At 40.7% G+C, this 16,642-nt stretch overlaps 1 protein-coding gene across 6 annotated transcripts in view; it reads left to right on the top strand.

Moving 5' to 3' along the window:
- FOXN3 (forkhead box N3) overlaps positions 1-16,642 on the top strand; it is a 308,352-nt gene that overhangs the window by 275,092 nt on the left and 16,618 nt on the right. For all 6 annotated transcript variants that reach the window (XM_074956098.1, XM_074956097.1, XM_074956100.1 and 3 more), the window contains one exon: positions 12,219-12,327. In XM_074956098.1, the coding sequence (XP_074812199.1) occupies positions 12,219-12,327 (109 nt within the window). The remainder of the gene's footprint in view (positions 1-12,218; positions 12,328-16,642) is intronic.

Here is a 16,642-nt window from a genome sequence, read left to right as displayed (position 1 = left end):
TCAGTTAGAAAATAGAATTGGTGGGATGATGAGGAGAGAGCAAGAGCAGGAGGAAGAGATGAAGAATGTGGGAAGAAGAAGTAGAGAAGGTAACACAAGGAAAGAGAAGGAGGAGATAGACATAAAGAAAAGAGCAAGCTGAACATGATGTACTAAAATACAGAATAATGGGAAAGTGAGAGTGGAGGAAGGGATAGGCCAATGGCAAGGGAATGGGGACATAGTAAGTTACTCTTCAAAATGTTTGAGTGGAAGTAGGTTTGGGGCCCAGGGGTCTCTGGCACATCCACTATAAATAGCAATAAATCATTTGGCTAGGGATAACTCAGTTTATAAAGATACTTCTGAAAAGCCAGTTTCTTACGTTGTTGGAATGTACCAGATCCTCCTCCCACCAATCCACCCCACCTATCCTGCAAGTTACTCAGTTCAAACACGGACACATATATAGAGAGAAGAATATAAGAGAGGAGAGTGAAAACATCACAGCTCTGTCCACCCTGCCAATTTCAAAGATGTCAGTAAATAATGATGGCTCTCAGGCTGGAATGTAATCTCTAGCTAAAAACGAGTGACTTAGGTGGAATAGGCTAAGTGGGATGGGCAACAAAAAGTGTTAACCCCTCATTGATCCTTTAGATAAAATATTATTGCTATGTTATCTCTCTGTAAATGTAAAATTAGGAAGGTGGGATAACCTGTTCTGTGAATTTCAGGGGGCCCTGCCTGTTTACCATATTAGGAAAATCTTAGGCAACTTACCTCACATAATATCTAGTGCACATTGAGAAACTACTGCATGAAAAAACTTCTGACTTATTTTCAAATAGAAGGTAATGAGAGAGAAAAATTTCACAGCAATCCCGATTGTCCTACAGAAGCCCACATTTCAGACTCTACTTCTATTGCCAACTGTAACAGATTGTAAATCAAGCCATAAATCATCAGTGAAGTAAACATGCTGATGTTATCAGAACCCTTGAAGATTTAGGACTCAATCCACAGTGTTAGGTTACAGTATCATGGGTGTATTCAAATCGCAGCTGAAAAATGCCCTGGGTTGAACAATGTGCCTTTCGGTATTTGGTAGAAAGTGGAAGGGGCATTATGTGCAGTTTGACCACAACTGATGATAACTGACTGTTGAAAATGTTTTCAGTAGCTGAGCATGTTTGACTGCAGGTGTGGCAGCTGCTTTCACAACAAAGATGAGCGGCTGAAGACAGTCAGGAGCCAAGAGTAATTTTGCAATCTAAAAATGTGATAAGTCAGTGAATTTAAATCTTCAGCTCAACCAAACCCCGCCTGCACTACAAAAATAACAACGTCTAAACATGATTGTGAATCATAGTTGTGGGCAAACCAGATACCGTACTTTAATTCATACCTGCATGGACAGAAAAAAACAACATATTCTAACCATGTTTCAGGTATCTACCAAGCTTAAATTCTGCTTTTCCAGGACATAGTTTTATTCTGGAGTGTATGAACAGAAGAAAAAAAAATGTTTGCCCACAGCCACGTTTCACAATCGTGTTTTAAGCTTTATTTTTGTAGAGTAGCCTCGGCTTTGCTGTCAGAAATGAGTAGTCTGAGTTCACGTTCATCTCTGGTGGAAAGTACCTCCTCACATGCACCAAGAAAGCCAAAGACAGAGCAAATCGTTCCTGCATTGTTACAGAATTTTTACATTTAAAAATTACCATTTAAAAATCGATACGCATATGCCAAGTGCTGCTGAAAGCCACAGATGCATTTTAATATTGACTTTTGCTCTTATGTTAAATGGCACCTAATCCTATGCTGCCTCTATTCACCATTTACCCCCAACCTCACTGTATTTTCACTGTCACTTAAAAACTAATATATAAACCTCTTCATAATTTAGATTATTTTTTGTGGGGGAGGTTACGTTATAGAATCTCATAAAATTGATCACAATTGACGCCAAAAGCTTGAAAATAATACAGTTATAGTCAATTATTGACACCCTGTCAAATGCATTCTTGAAACATTTAAAATTTTCCAATAAAGTACCATGGTAAATCACTTCAGATTTTTAATTCAAACAAACAAACACAAAAAAAGGGGGAGCCAGCAGGTACAAACTCTATTGAAACATACAGCCAGGCTGGCACTCAGAGCAAAGCATGAAAGCTGCTACAATAATGTTCAGAAAGACAGTGGAAAAATACGGTTATAAGCTATTATGTATTCTAGTTGGCACACATAATATACAGAATTAAGTATTGTATTTTACAGAATTTTGTAAAGATTACACAAAACACTTCCGTAAGAAGTAGTAGTAATTATCACAAGTCACAAATATGTTGGAACTTAATATTTTAATACAAATTCATGTATTTATTTCTATCATGACCAATATTTAGGTTTATGTTTGTAATTTGAGGATACATGTTGACTTGCTAGGTCACCTGTGGCAAGTCACTTTGTTTCTGTGCCCTAGTGTTGCCTGTTAGCCTCTCTGCACCTTAGCTTCCCCAGCATGGGTAAGTGAACAACTTAGGGAAGACAAGGAATGAGTGGTAGATCTGGGGTCAGAATGGATAGATTCTGATCTAATATACTTCATGGGATGTTGTACAAACATTAACTATTTAAGATTTTCAACCCTTTGAAGTCATAAGGAGCTATGTGAATGATAAATATCTTTATTAGAAACCACTTACAAGCCTTTCGTGGTTGATCATTCAGGCCTTGTACAGTTTCCATTCACTAGGCTATGTAGCTTCCCCAAGTAGCAGAGTAAAGGCTTCTGAGTTAGGAACTTCTGTTGTAATCTTTGGCAAACTGTAATTTGTTGTTCTGCCATTCTGTGTGACCTTGGGCATATCACTTAACCTTGCTTTGCTGTACCATAGTTTTTCTACTTCTTTGCAATGTGTTTGGAGAGCCTCCGACAAAAATTACTATGTATGTATAACATATTAATACTTTACAGTTAATAATAATAATAATGGGTGAAATCATTCCTTGAAACAGTTGCTTTAGAGGACAGAAGAACTAGAGGGAGTAGCGCACACATCAATTTATTGCTGCAACTAGTGAAACTAATAGTTCAAGCACCATAGTTCAAGCATCATAGTAGGGATCCTGGTCTTAATTCCAAAAGGTCCTGGTTCAGCAAGGTAGTTAAGCAAGTATGTAATTTTAAGCATATAAGTGGTTCCATTGATCACTGTGGGATTACTAGCATAGCTGCAGTTACAAATGCACTTAAGCACCTTGCTGAACTACAGCTTAAGAGCACAAATGCAAACAATGATTTGCTAGAGAGAATGCAAGTGTTAACCAGGGAACTGAAGGCTGGACCTTTCTACATGAGGGTCCCCTCAACTCTGAAAATGCCTCCTCACTTTCCAACATCTTTGTTTCAAAATAGCTTGAATCTGCTGACCTTCCGGGCACTCTACAAAGCCTGTTGTTTTGGGTGGGATTTGCAGAGGACTGAGAAGTGTGGTGAGGAAGGAGTTCTTTGGGTCCTTAGGAAAGGATTTTTGGTATTTTCTTTGTATAAAACTATGGGGCAGGGGGCTATCAGTTGCTCTTTTTCTGCTTTGGAAAATGTTTTTAGTTTTCTCTCAGGGCACCTAGGCACACATTTGTAAAGGTATTTAGGCATTGCAACTGGCAGTGTTGCAACACTTTACTAATTTAGGAGCCTAAATTTCATTTTCAAAAAGTATTTAGGCACTTAGGGACCACGATCCCATTAACTGTCTTTTTGGTTATATTAAATTAAAATAAAATGCTTAATGAGGTCTGACTTTTTTCCTCATTGACCTAAAATTTGCTTCCCAGTGTAATTTACTGTTCGATCCAGGCCAAGTGATTGTGGAAATGGAAGACCTGTTTTCAAGAATGGCTCGATGCAGGTATAAACGTAAAATAAAAATCGCTAGAAGAAATTCTGCACTTGGACTGATGGGTAAATGGAAGGAGCTGCTATCTTGGCACATCTTTACTCTATGAAACCTGATAACCACAATGCCCTATCGTTACCTCTTGTAAACAATAAATAGTAAAGCTGGCTGGGAATTTATTCTGACAGAATGTTTTTCAATCGGAAAATACTGATTCACTGAAACAGCACATGTTGCAGAAATGTGCTACTTTTAAAACTCAATTTGAAATTAAAATGGAATAAAAAGCATTTTGGTAAGGAACATTTCCATTTTCTGTTTCAAAGTAACTTTTGTTTCGGTTTTTAAAATTTGTATATTGTAAAATATAAAATGAAAAAAGTAGGAACTGGAATAGAACATTTCAGTTTTGTCAAAACAAAACATTTCAATGTACCTGAAATGCATTCCCCCCTCTCCCCCACGAATTTTGGTTTGTGGGAAGTTTTGAATTTTTTTATTATTTTTGCTTCAGAGCAGAACAAATTTGAAATCAAGAAACTGCACCCAAAAGAAAAATCCAGTTCTCGCACAACTCTATTGCTGTGGTGTTTGCCTATTTACTAAAGAATGATGCTTAGAGATCTGCGGTTTCCCACCTCCTACCCCACCCCTTACATGGCAGAAGATTGCAGAGGTTGCATAGTTTTATAAAGTTTTCTCATAAATGTGAGAGTACATGTCTGGGATTAAGTGGCAACAGAGGCTATGTCTACGCTACACCATAGTTCGGCCTACGGGAGCCTGGATAGCCAAGCGCACCAAAGTGCTGTTCTATAACTTCCCCATGTGGACGCTGCTGGTGTGAACTAAAAGGTTCCTAGTTTCTATTCATATAGTCCTCTTCAAACAGGATTACGTTAAAGTGAACCAGGAACTTTTTAGTCTTTGCCCACAGCGTGCACATGGGTCAGTTACAGTGCAGCACTTTGGTGCGCCCTGCTGTTCATGCTCCAGTAGGTGGAACTTCGGGGCAGTTTAGACAAGCCCAGAGATTCGCTTAAGCTGCCAAATGGGAGCAGGGAGAGGAGTTAAATTTATGCAGCCTAATGGGGAAGTTTTGGGCTTGGTGTGGTCTTAGGGTAGGAAAGATTATGGGTATGTCTACGCAACAATCAGGAGGTGTGATGGCCGCATGCGTAGGCATACCTGAGCTAGCTTTGATGGAGCTAGCTTGCTAAGAGTAGCAATGTAACCACAGTGGCATGGGTGGCAAAAAGGGCTAGTTGCCAGAGTACAGTCCCACCTAGGACACTAGGTATGAACTCGGGCAGCTAGTCCATACCACCACGGATACTATTTTTAAAAAGCTAGCTTGATCAAAGCTAGCTCAGTTATGTCTACATGTGCTGTGTTGCAATGTAAACCTAACCTATGTGATTAAGAGGTTGCAATCTTATCCCTGAGGAGCAAAATGGAAGAAATTAGGAAGATGGGGCCAAATTCATCACTAATATAAGATGAGGCATGTCAGTAGTGTGGCATATTAAGCAAATAACGTTTGCTTGTGGCAACCACTGATGTCTTATGCCTTGCACATCACAGACATTTCCCTGCTTTCCATGTCTGTAGCCTGAGCTAAGGTGCTGTGGCAGACACTGAAATGGAAAAGAAATTAGCAGATGGAGGCAAAAATTGACATCCATTAGGAGAAGGCCTATATCTCTGTTTTATATCCATCTCTTTTGTGGTACAAGAGATGGGTCAGGAAGGACAGCCTCTGCCTGAAAGCCTGTGTCCCATGATACCAAAGGAGACATGGAGACAAATCTGCTCTTGCAGAATACCTGTATCGTTTAATGTTCACTTTAAAAACAGACTTTCTTTATCAGGCAGATAAGCTTAGTTTGGTAAGTTTATTAGTGCTCTAAAAACTGTGCATTCAGTCTAATGCAGAGAGCTATTTACCTTGAGCTAGAAGAGTTAATAAAACACGTACCCATCTCCCAAACGGAATGTGGAAAATGTTTGCATTTAATACCTTCTCCTTTTTAAGGTCCCTGATTTTAAATACCATCTCAGGGCTGAGCATGGTTTATTGTAACTTCCATGCCATAATGTTTGAAACATGAATTTCAATTCCTTGGTTTATTTAGCTGGATGCTGCTGTGGTCGCTGTATGGTGGGTGATTCTATGCACTGCATATTCCTTGTCCTTTTTTCACCCCTCTCTTTATTACTCACACTCCCTGCATCTAGTTCTGATGTTAAAAGGGTAAACTCTTCAGGGCAGGGACCTCATCTTTTCTGTGCCCTATGAGTGGTTTTCTGGTTGCTGTGAAATACTTAAGTTTAGGTGGGATGCTTAAGTACAGTAGAGATGAACTCTTTTCCTGTCAGCAAAATACAAGGTTATGGACATTATCTATTAAGGGAAGTGATAAAGGAAACCATATTTCTTGCAGCTTTCAAAACTAAACTGTACCATGTGCTAGAGAATGTACCACAAGGAACAATCCTGCATTGACCGAGGGGTGACTTAGTAGCTTTCTTCCATCTCTGACTTCTATCTTGCAGCCCAAGTTTTGACTTTCTTTGATTTGTGGCTTTGCATCAGATCCTTATGGATTAGTATTATAAATGTTCTCTGTGTATAGCAGTGTGGTAGTCACTTTATTGTGGGTTATATTGTAATACAAAAACTTGCAGGGAAGCGTAACAAGTTGAGACTTTTTTTCCCCCACACAATTTCAGAGTTATGGTTTTTATATTTTTTTCATTAGATGCATTGTTTCTCTCTCCAGTTGATCATTAGAAATCTTGATAAAAGCAAGGAAGGGTAACTATGGAATAATTGCTAGGGAGAGGACCTGATTTTACTCACATTGGTGTAAATTAGGAGCAACTCCATTTAAGATTCATTGTATTACACCGTTGAGATCAGAATCTGTCCCATATTGAGAAGAAGCGGAGGGTGAATTTTTAGCGCTGGCTTCGGGGTCATGCTCCTGATTCTCCACACATACAAATATTAACTCCGTTAACTTCAGTGGTTAACCTCTTGATTTACACTGGTGTACGTGAGAAGAATCAGGTCCAATATCTGTGTCAGTACAAAATAATGGCGAAAGCTGAATAGTGAAAGACGTGTACACATCTTATTGTTCCAGCGTCTGGAATTTCTCTAAGACAGCTGTTTATGAAGAAGAAAAAACATCTTAAAGGGGAAAAACATATATGTGGGTGAGTTTCCTTAGCAGTGTGTCTCTAACATAACAAAGTTCTTTAGTCATTTGCACAGAAAGAGGGGAGATTACTTTAAAAATATCTGTCAGGAGGCAGCGTGTTATGTTAGTTAAAGCAGGATTGACAATGGGGATTCAGAACTATAGAACGTTACTCCTGATTGCCAGAGACCGACTGTGTGACCTAGACACAGGCTTGGTCTACAGAACCAACTTACGTTGGCATAACTATGTAGCAGCTGCCACTATCGCACTGTAAATGGAGACAAGCCCTAAATCACTTCCTTGGATCACCCATCTGTAAAATGAGAATAATACTGATCTCAGGTTGGGGGAGTGGAGGGGGAATAAGTTTATGCTTAATTAATTAATATTTGTAAAGAACAAGTAGGTCCTTACGTGCAAGATACTATGTAAATACAGTTTGTTGTTTTTACTATGGCTCAATTGTTGCTCTTCGAGCAGTCCTGCTCAGTCACACTCTGCTTCCTGGTTCCCCATCCTCGGGGTGGAAGTACCCTACACCAGACCTATACCTGACACAGATTACTTCCTCCGTGCAGCTGTGCTGGACAGCGTATTGGCTGGGGTTGGGGGAAACTCCCACTCAGACCTCACCCATCAGCCCAGGGAGCGGGGTGGTGTTCCTGCTATCTTCACCCTCACATAATGCGGGCAGTCAGGATGGAGTTTGTAAAGGGGTCCTTGTGCCCTCCTTCTCCCTCGTGCTTTGGGTGTTAAGGACCAGGTTGTGAGCCATCTAAGTAAGAAAACAATGCCCGAATTACTGAAGTTAGGGCAGAGCAATTCTGAATTTTCAAACTATTGGACTTTCAGTTTTCAAATGTGAATCATTCAGTTTAAAAATATTTTTGGAGTGTTACTTTGGTATTGGAAATAAGAGTATTGGTGCAGTGTGAAATGTTACTTTCATAACCGGATCTTTAAATAAGATAGGAGCAAGTAATACGAAATATGCAACAGAAAACAATCCTAGCATATGGGCTGAATGGATTACCTATCAATCAAGAACTTCTACCATGAGGTGGTTGTCATTCTTTTTTTTTTAATCAGAGGCTCAGAAATCCATTAACACCAATTCAACCAGTGAAAATATGTGTTTTCATTATGGCTTTGGCTCGTTATTGCTTCCTCCCCTCCCCCCAGTCCCTATTGCTCTGTTCCACCCAACCTTTCGGGTATCTTGTATGTTGATATCACCTGGACAGTTACATAGTGATGCTGTTACATGACAATTCAGAAAGTATTGTGAAACAAAGGCATTGGCAGCAATGACATAATTAATGTAACCTGAAGTAAATGATGATTGAATTTGGAATGATGATGTTTTCAATATACCAGCTACTGCATATTTTAAATTAAAGATAAGGTCCCTAAATCTTTTCCATACTCAGGCAAGTAGTCTTGCTGAAGACTTTTCAGGATCAGATCCTTAATTAAACCCAAGCGTAACAAAACTGGCAATGGTGGGGAAAGAAATGGGCTGCAGACAGGGAGCCAGGCCTAAAGAGAGAGCAATATTGCTCCCGGGGTGACATTTCTCAAAGGATAGCAGGATTTTATTTTGCATCTTTCATGTTTCTAAATGGGTTTCACACTGTTCCAAATGGTCAGCATAGAAGACGATGAGATGAGAAGGGGTATAGATATGAAGAGAACAATTAAGAGGAAGACATGAAAGGTTGGGAGGGGGGAGGGAGATATTCATGAGAGCAGAAATGTAAGCATAGGTTGGGTTGTGCAGAACCTGCCATCTGAGACACAGAGTCTTGAGCTTGATACAGAAGTGGAGTATAAGCTATTGAAGGGATTTGATTAGGAGAATCATGATCTGAGAGGCAGGAGAAGAAAAAAAGCTCTTCATAGCATTATTTTGTATGGCTTACAGTGGAGCAAGATGCGAACTGGGCAACAAAAGAGCTTGGAATACTCAGAGTGAGAGAGGACCACAGTTTTAGCCATACGACTGGGGAGGAATTGAGTGATTTTCAAGGGTGTAAAGACAGAAACAGGGTTTTTCAGTGGGCTGGATATGAGGGGACAGGAAAAGGAAAGGAGTGAGAGGAGAGAATGTCAGGTTTCAGAGTAGCAGCCGTGTTAGTCTGTATTTGCAAAAAGAAAAGGAGTACTTGTGGCACCTTAGAGACTAACAAATTTATTTGAGCATAAGCTTTTGTGAGCTACAGCTCACTTCATTGGATGTGACACTGAGCTTGCAGATCTGAACAGAGGTGGAGCAAGGAAGGAAGAGTTGGGTGCTGATTTTTTCCCCTTGTTTTATTTGAATTGCCAGTATGTTGGCCTTGAAGTTTCATGAAGTTCTTTAGGCAACACTTGTAACTCATTAACATAAATCACAAATTCCTCCATATCCCTTCAGGCTGTTGTCCTTGGGAAGCTTCATTCAAAGGATTGTTGATATTATAGAATTTATTGCTTTGAAGTGAAGGGGACTTTGCATTTGAAAAAACAGTACCGCATAATATGCACCCCTCTCCTATACTGTGTATCCACACTCCTTGTCAGAAAAGCCATGTTGATATGTGACAGTTTTATCTGTTGCTTCAGGCTATGTTGCTCTTTTGGGTTTTTTCCTAATCTTATATCTGAATTTTCCTTGAGCTTTACTCTACTAGTCTTATATTACTTACGTATATTGTACTTCACTGATATTCAGGCCCCTTTAAATAGGCACGGTTTACACAGATTTGGTCCAAAATTTTACATTGTGTAAAAGCAAGCTTGCTTTTGTAAAATCCCAACAGTTGTTTTAAACAAATAAACATTCCATTGCAGTGTTTGCAACCTAAACATTAGAGCACTGAGAATCTGGACGCGAAAACGGTTATGCAGTGAAACTGACTTCATTGATTTTCCTATGTTGGGGGGGGGGTGCAAAAAGTAGAACAGCATAAATAGCAAAAAGTAACTTTTTAAAATTATTTCAGTTATAATAACTGAAAGTCAACTTCCAAACCAGCCTAAAGTTAGTCACCGAAAGCTATATTTGGACATGTAAATATAAGTGACCTGTTGTCCAGAAGTGCTAAAAACCAAAGGTGGGTAGAAGCCAGTGACAGGATTTGATTAGGGATTAACATGCTCTAAGCAGAAGGGAAAAGATTATTTTCACAGCAATGTTCTGTGTGGTTTGGAGTTGAAGCAAGGTGAGAATCAGGATGCCATTTAGGAGGAGATGGTAATCAAGATGGGATAGGACCATAGCTTGAAGTCAACAGGAACAGTTAATGCTCAGTACCTAAGAAAATCAGGTCACTTTAGTTTAAGTGCCTAAGTATATTTAGGTGCCTAAGTTTAGGCATCTACTTCTGAAAATGTTGACATACGCTGGCAATAGTAATAAATGTTTCTTTTGAAGAGTATTTTATTTTTAGATTGCCAGTCTCCCTTCAATTAGAATAAAATGAAAGGTCTTTAAAAATAAAAAGCAGTTAGAAGACATGCACAATAATAATACTGGCAATTGAATGAGTCCATCCACAGCTTTGGGAGGGTAATGGGAAAATGACTTTTTAAAGGAAAAGTGATGAGAAAAAGAAAAATCAGGGCTAAATAGGGATACTTTACTGAGAGACAAAGTTAGATTGGTAAAGGCTACTGTTCCATTCTGAGATGGCCCCAGTTGTGGTGCCAATATTGTAACGGATTGTTGTTGCTATTGAAAATACACCCCCACCGTCCACACACACGTGCACAAAGTGAAATCTGGAGTAGTTTTCCCTATTGCTTTGAAAATACCTCAAGTGCTTTTGATCAATTTGCATGCAGAATTTCTAGTTTTGCAATTTAAATGATAACGACTCGATGGTGACTTGCACTATGTGCTTTTGATGGCACATAATGGGGAGTAAGAACCTCCTCTTAAAATCCTGCATGAGACAACCAGGACTTGGGTCCAGTTGCACAGAGTAAGTAAGTGCTGTGCACCCACTATGTACAGACACTCCTCAGAGAACATCGGGGAGTGGGCAGAGCCAGAGGGCATGTCTTCACTGGCAACGTTAAAGTGCTGCCGTGGCGCTTTCATGTGGCTTGTGTCGTTGCGGCATAGCAGAGGGAGAGAGCTCTCCCAGCCCTCTAAAAAAAACCACCCCCATGAGGGGCGTAGCTACCAGTGCTGGGAGCACAGCTCCCAGCACTGGTGCACTGTCTACACTGGCAGGTTACAGCGCTGAAACTTGCAGCGCTCAGGGGGGTGTTTTTTCACACCCCTGAGCGAGAAAGTTGCAGCGCTGTAAAGTGTCAGTGTAGACAAGTCCTTAGTTCTGTCATTTCAAATATTCTTCTGGTCAGAACAGCTGAGGTAGCGTTGCAGCTGTCGGGATTTGTTCCTGATATAGGCCGGAAAGAATGCAAAAATATATCCCTGAAATCCTCCCTCTCTCATTTTTACTTCAAAATAGTGACTGTAGATGTCACGCAAGTGTGATGAAAAGTACTTACTTCTAGCACAAAACCTTGTGGTCCAAAGCCACAGTCTGGAATTCAGCTGAATTACAAATCCCTAAAAATCCAAAGAAACTTTGTTGTCCAAATAGTCAGTACTTGTATAATTAGGTGTCCTAGTCTTTTCTTGAATAGGATAGGACCCAATGAAGATGGAAGATCACTGTTCAAATAGTGTACAATGATAAAAAGTTATGACTTACGGATATAACGGCTTATAATATGGCTTGTATTTTGGTTACAATATGTTCTTCCTAAAGTATTTGCCATTTTTGCCTTAGATAAATTTTACTTCAGTAATTGCAATGTTACCTAAATTTTCCTGTTTACTCTAGGATGTTGTGTAAGGAATTGTCTATGGCAATTAGAAAATTTGAGGGTGACCTCTATGAACCAAGTTAATAGTGGTTGCCATTAAATATTTTGCAATCTTTACTTCGCATATAGAATAATGTGAATAGCACTTTAATGTTAACTATGAACAAAGGTTTTTGTGAAGATTTTAAAGGTGAGCGCTGTATTAGACATTCTTATTTAACATTTTCTAATTTTATTTTGAAGCGCTTAACATCAAAAGTGCTGCTTAAAATTTTTTTCTAAATGTTTAAAAATTTTCTTTTAGTTCCCCCTGGAGTGATACAAAATGGAGCTCGTGTTCTGAGTAGAGGAATGTTCCCAGGAGTTAGGCCATTGCCAATCAACCCTATTGGAAGCATGGCTGCTGCAGTAAGGTAAGAGTATATAGGTACAGAACCAGCATTAAAGAAACTAATTGTTAGACAGTGGATATACTCTGGTTATGCAAGGATTGTCGTCAAAAGTCTTGACACTTGTTTTTATTTCTGAGATTAGAAGAGACGACATAGTGGGCTTTTTAATTTTCTTTTTAGTACATGTACTCCTGGATCACCATTCTTTGTATGACAAGTGTCTCATGAGCGACTGTCTGTTGCACCCTGGCTTCTCTGAAAAGCGGGACTGTACCTTCATCAATGGATTTGCAGGTTATGGTGACAGCTTAGTGCTGTCAGCTCTTTTTCTCGCTACAAGTGTTCTGTTGTGTTTCCATATATAACCAAACCATTTAGCCAAATATTTAGCCTAAATCTTTTCCTAGAGTTAAATATCAGACACCAGAATATCAATTATAATACTTAAATTCTGAGGGTATGTAAACATTATAGCTATCATTATTAACTTTGTGATGTACAATCTGAAGTTCTTTTAGTGCATGGTCCACTTGCAAGAGTATTTTGAAATGTTCAAGAATGGAATGTTGTTTTTAAGCCATGAAATTAGGACTGTATCCTTCGGAAGGGAGGACAATACGAGATGCATAAGAAAAGTCTGGTAATACTAAGGGCTCTGATTCAGTGGTTTGCTTTACTTCGTGAAAGCTAACTCCACTTGAGACAACAGAGTTACACCATGGAAGAATTTGGCCAGGTGTGTTGCTATTGTCCTTCTCTTCCAGTGTTCTCAATATCTACAAAAAATGCTTTCACCGTGTACCAGTTGGGTGCCCTGGGTGGACTTGCATAATTTGTGCTGATTCTGGTTTGGAGAGGACCATTCAGGATACATCATCTGCTATCAAGGTTCTCAGCCAGAGGTTACGAATCTATGAAGGAAAATACTGTGATTACTGCTAGATCAGGGGTTCTCAAATTTTGTCACACCACGACCCTTTCTGACAACAAAAATTATTATATGACACCAGGAGGGGGGACCAAAGCCTGAACCGACCCAAGCCCCGCCACCCGAGGCGGGAGGGAGCCAAAGTCCAAGCCCTGCTGCCACGGGTGGGAGGGCCAAAGCCCAAGGGCTTCAGCCCCGGGAGGGGGGGCCTATAACCTGACCCCCGCCGCCCAGGGCCAAAGCCCTTGGGCTTTTCTTTGACCCCACCCAGTGGAGGTCGGGGTTCGGCTTCAGCCCTGGGTCGCAGAAGTCTAACAGCAGCCCTGGCAAACCCATTAAAACGGGGTCACAATCCACAGTTTGTGAACCGCTGTACTAGCTTAATTCATTATAATTGCCTCACTTGTTTGTGCCTTTTCATAGTCAGTGCTTCTGGAAGTGCTCTTTATATCCAGACCCTTAGGTGTAGTTCATCCAACCAACAGCTGGAGACAGAGTATTTCCCTTTCCTCGGAGACCTTTATTTCCCTTTTATACAAAACATGCACAGAGAGGAAGGTATTAATTCAATAACAACCTATGGCTGTTTATGGGCTGTTGATAAACCACATCTTTTCATCTGCTATGCTGAATGAGGCATCAACCAGAAATACAGAGGATTTCCCTCTGTCTGCACCTGTTTAAGGTCTACCGTACCCAGGAATGGCAGCCCACACATCTTCCAGCAGTGATGCCACTGGCTGTCAGGCAGAGCCTCTGTTCTGCTCCAGAGGGGATCATAGAGCCATGGGATTAGTTATTGATGATATTCTTTTAAAACATAGAATCCAGTCTAAATGGTGAGGAAGGACATACAAGTGAGAGTGGCTGCTCCTGAGCTCATTCTCCCCCTCAACTTATGGCTATCGTTTGAACGACATGGATATTATTTCAGAATCAGAGGAAGCTTAGCGGAGGAAAAAGGGGATATCTCCAAAGAAACATGTCCTTTCTCCGTGCCCCCCCCACCCCCACCACCACTTGAAGACTTCCACAGTTTTGCTCCCAATATTGACATGCTATGCAGGGCAGCATATAGCTTAAATTTTTTGTTCTCGGAGAGGCTCACCACCTCCTGTCCCCCTGCTGTTCCTGTTTCCAGCAGGTGGAATAGTGTCTTTACCCTGATGAATGGTAATGAAGACTAAAGAGTTTGGGTGTGAGAGGGGGCTGGGAGTTGGGGCATGGGATGGGGGCAGGGCTTTGGGAGGGAGTTTGGATGTGGGAGGGGGCTCGGCAAGGAGTTGGGGCGCAGGAGGGGATTTGGGGTGCCAGATCCGGGCGGCGCTCACCTTGGGCGGCTCCCCAGAAGCAGCGACATGTCCCTGCTGCTCCTAGGCGGAGGTGTGGCCAGGCAGCTCTGCATACAGGCACCACCCCAGCAGCTCCCATTGGCCACGGTTCCCAGCCAATGGGAGCTGTGGAGCCAGCGCTTGGGGTGGGGGCAGCGCACGGAGCCCCCATGGCCATTTCTTCACCTAGGAGCAGCAGGGACATATTGCAGTTTCCGGGGAGCCATGCGGAGCCAGGTAGGGAGCTTACTGGCCCCACCCCAACTGGGCTTTTAATGGGGATATCAGAAATGCCAGTTCTAGAGCTTTATAGTTGGTAAAGCGACGGATAACACAGCTTTTACTGTATTGATAATGGGGGCTTCAGTCTAGCAGACAAAGATATAAAAAGTTGAAGCTAGACAAATTTAGAATGGAAATAAAGCACAGTTTTTTAGTAGTGAAGGGAATTCATCACAATCCTTGCTAAATTGTTCCAGAGGTTGATTTTCTGTCACTGGCAATTTTTAAATCAAGATTGGATGTTTTTTTCTATAACGTGTGCTCTAGTTTAAACAGGACTTAATTCAGGAATGTCCTATAGTCTGTATTTTACATGAGGTTAAATTAGATGATCATAGAATCATGATCTGGTCTCAGAATTTCATAGATTCTATCTTAAGAAAATGACACCAGTATTCTAAGAGCTTACTGCATGCATCCGATGAAGTGAGCTGTAGCTCACGAAAGTTTATGCTCAAATAAATTTGCTAGTCTCTAAGGTGCCACAAGTACTCCTTTTCTTTTTGCGGATACAGACTAACATGGCTGGTACTCTGAAAAGAGCCTAGAGTTGCTACAGGTTCTACACAAAGATATGGAGTAGAGGGTCTAATAGATACTTTCCTTCTCTAAAATTATGTGGTTCTGTTGGCTCTTAAATGATGTGTGGTTCTTTCTTCTGCTCTTCCTGGCTGCCCCAATGGCTATAGGTTCTGTTGCGTATTTAACAATCCTGCAAAAGTGAGGAAATGCCAATTGTTTGTAATAGCTTGATCTCAGCACAACTATGATTTGCATCATGAGAAAGTATGATATGTGTCCTTAAATTCCAGTGCATGTATTTAATCCTTTTGTTTTAGGATAGTCTGGATTATCCACAGATGCAGATTTTGTATTTCTCTTTCACATCAAATCCATTCAGTGCTGTGAGAGCTAATTAGGATCACAGACTTTAAAAAAAAAAGGGGGGGGGGGCAGGGATCTGAAGATACTTTATTGAAGTACCAAAAAGAACCAATGGCTTGTCTATCTGATATGACAGAAATCACCCCATCCTCTGTGGAAGAGAAGAGCCTTCATGAAGGATCCGCTGGACTGTAAAGCACAGAAAAGCCTGAGGGGAATGTCCATGGTTTCAAGGATGTTCTTTCACACAGTAACTTGTGCAGCTTTTGTATCCACATGCGCTAATCTGTCAATACCTTTTTGGTGTTGAAGTGCCCAGTACCAAATACCCCATTACAGGTTCAGTATGACAGCTACCTTTTAGAGAGTGGCTATTACCTGCCCAGGCTTTGGTTATTCAGTCCAAAACTGCATTAGCTTTCTTTGCTGCCATATCAAATGGCACACGTGCTATCTATGTCTGTGCAGTCATAGCATATATCTGTCTACAAACGCCACATGATCTCTCTTGGCATGACAGTTTTCAGGTTTTTTCCTTCCTGGTTGACTTTTGTTTTGTTACTTCCTTTCTACAATCTAATTTCTGTAGATCCCTTTGTATTATTTCTCTGTCTGCACTTAAGTTTGCAGATCTAAACAGTTTAGTCTTATCTGTGACATACCTTGGCTGGCTGAAGGATACCGCTAAGCAAATAATTTTATTAGGAGGATGTTGAAGTAAAAAGAAAATGGTACAGAGTTTAAGAGTAGAAGTTTCTGGTTATCAGGGAATAAGGTACAGATTATCAAGGGGTGCGAAATTCAGTTTAGGAACAGGTGGCGTAAGGAATACATAATCTGCAGTCTCCTCGATTGGGGGTAAAAAGTTAACGGGTCAAAGAACAGACATTGAGATATGGGGTTATGTTGT

Source organism: Natator depressus, chromosome 6, assembly GCF_965152275.1.
Source record: "Natator depressus isolate rNatDep1 chromosome 6, rNatDep2.hap1, whole genome shotgun sequence".
Taxonomy (NCBI): Eukaryota; Metazoa; Chordata; order Testudines; family Cheloniidae; genus Natator; species Natator depressus.
The sequence above is the reverse complement of the archived record's forward strand: the minus strand, read 5'-3'. Positions and strand labels throughout refer to the sequence as shown.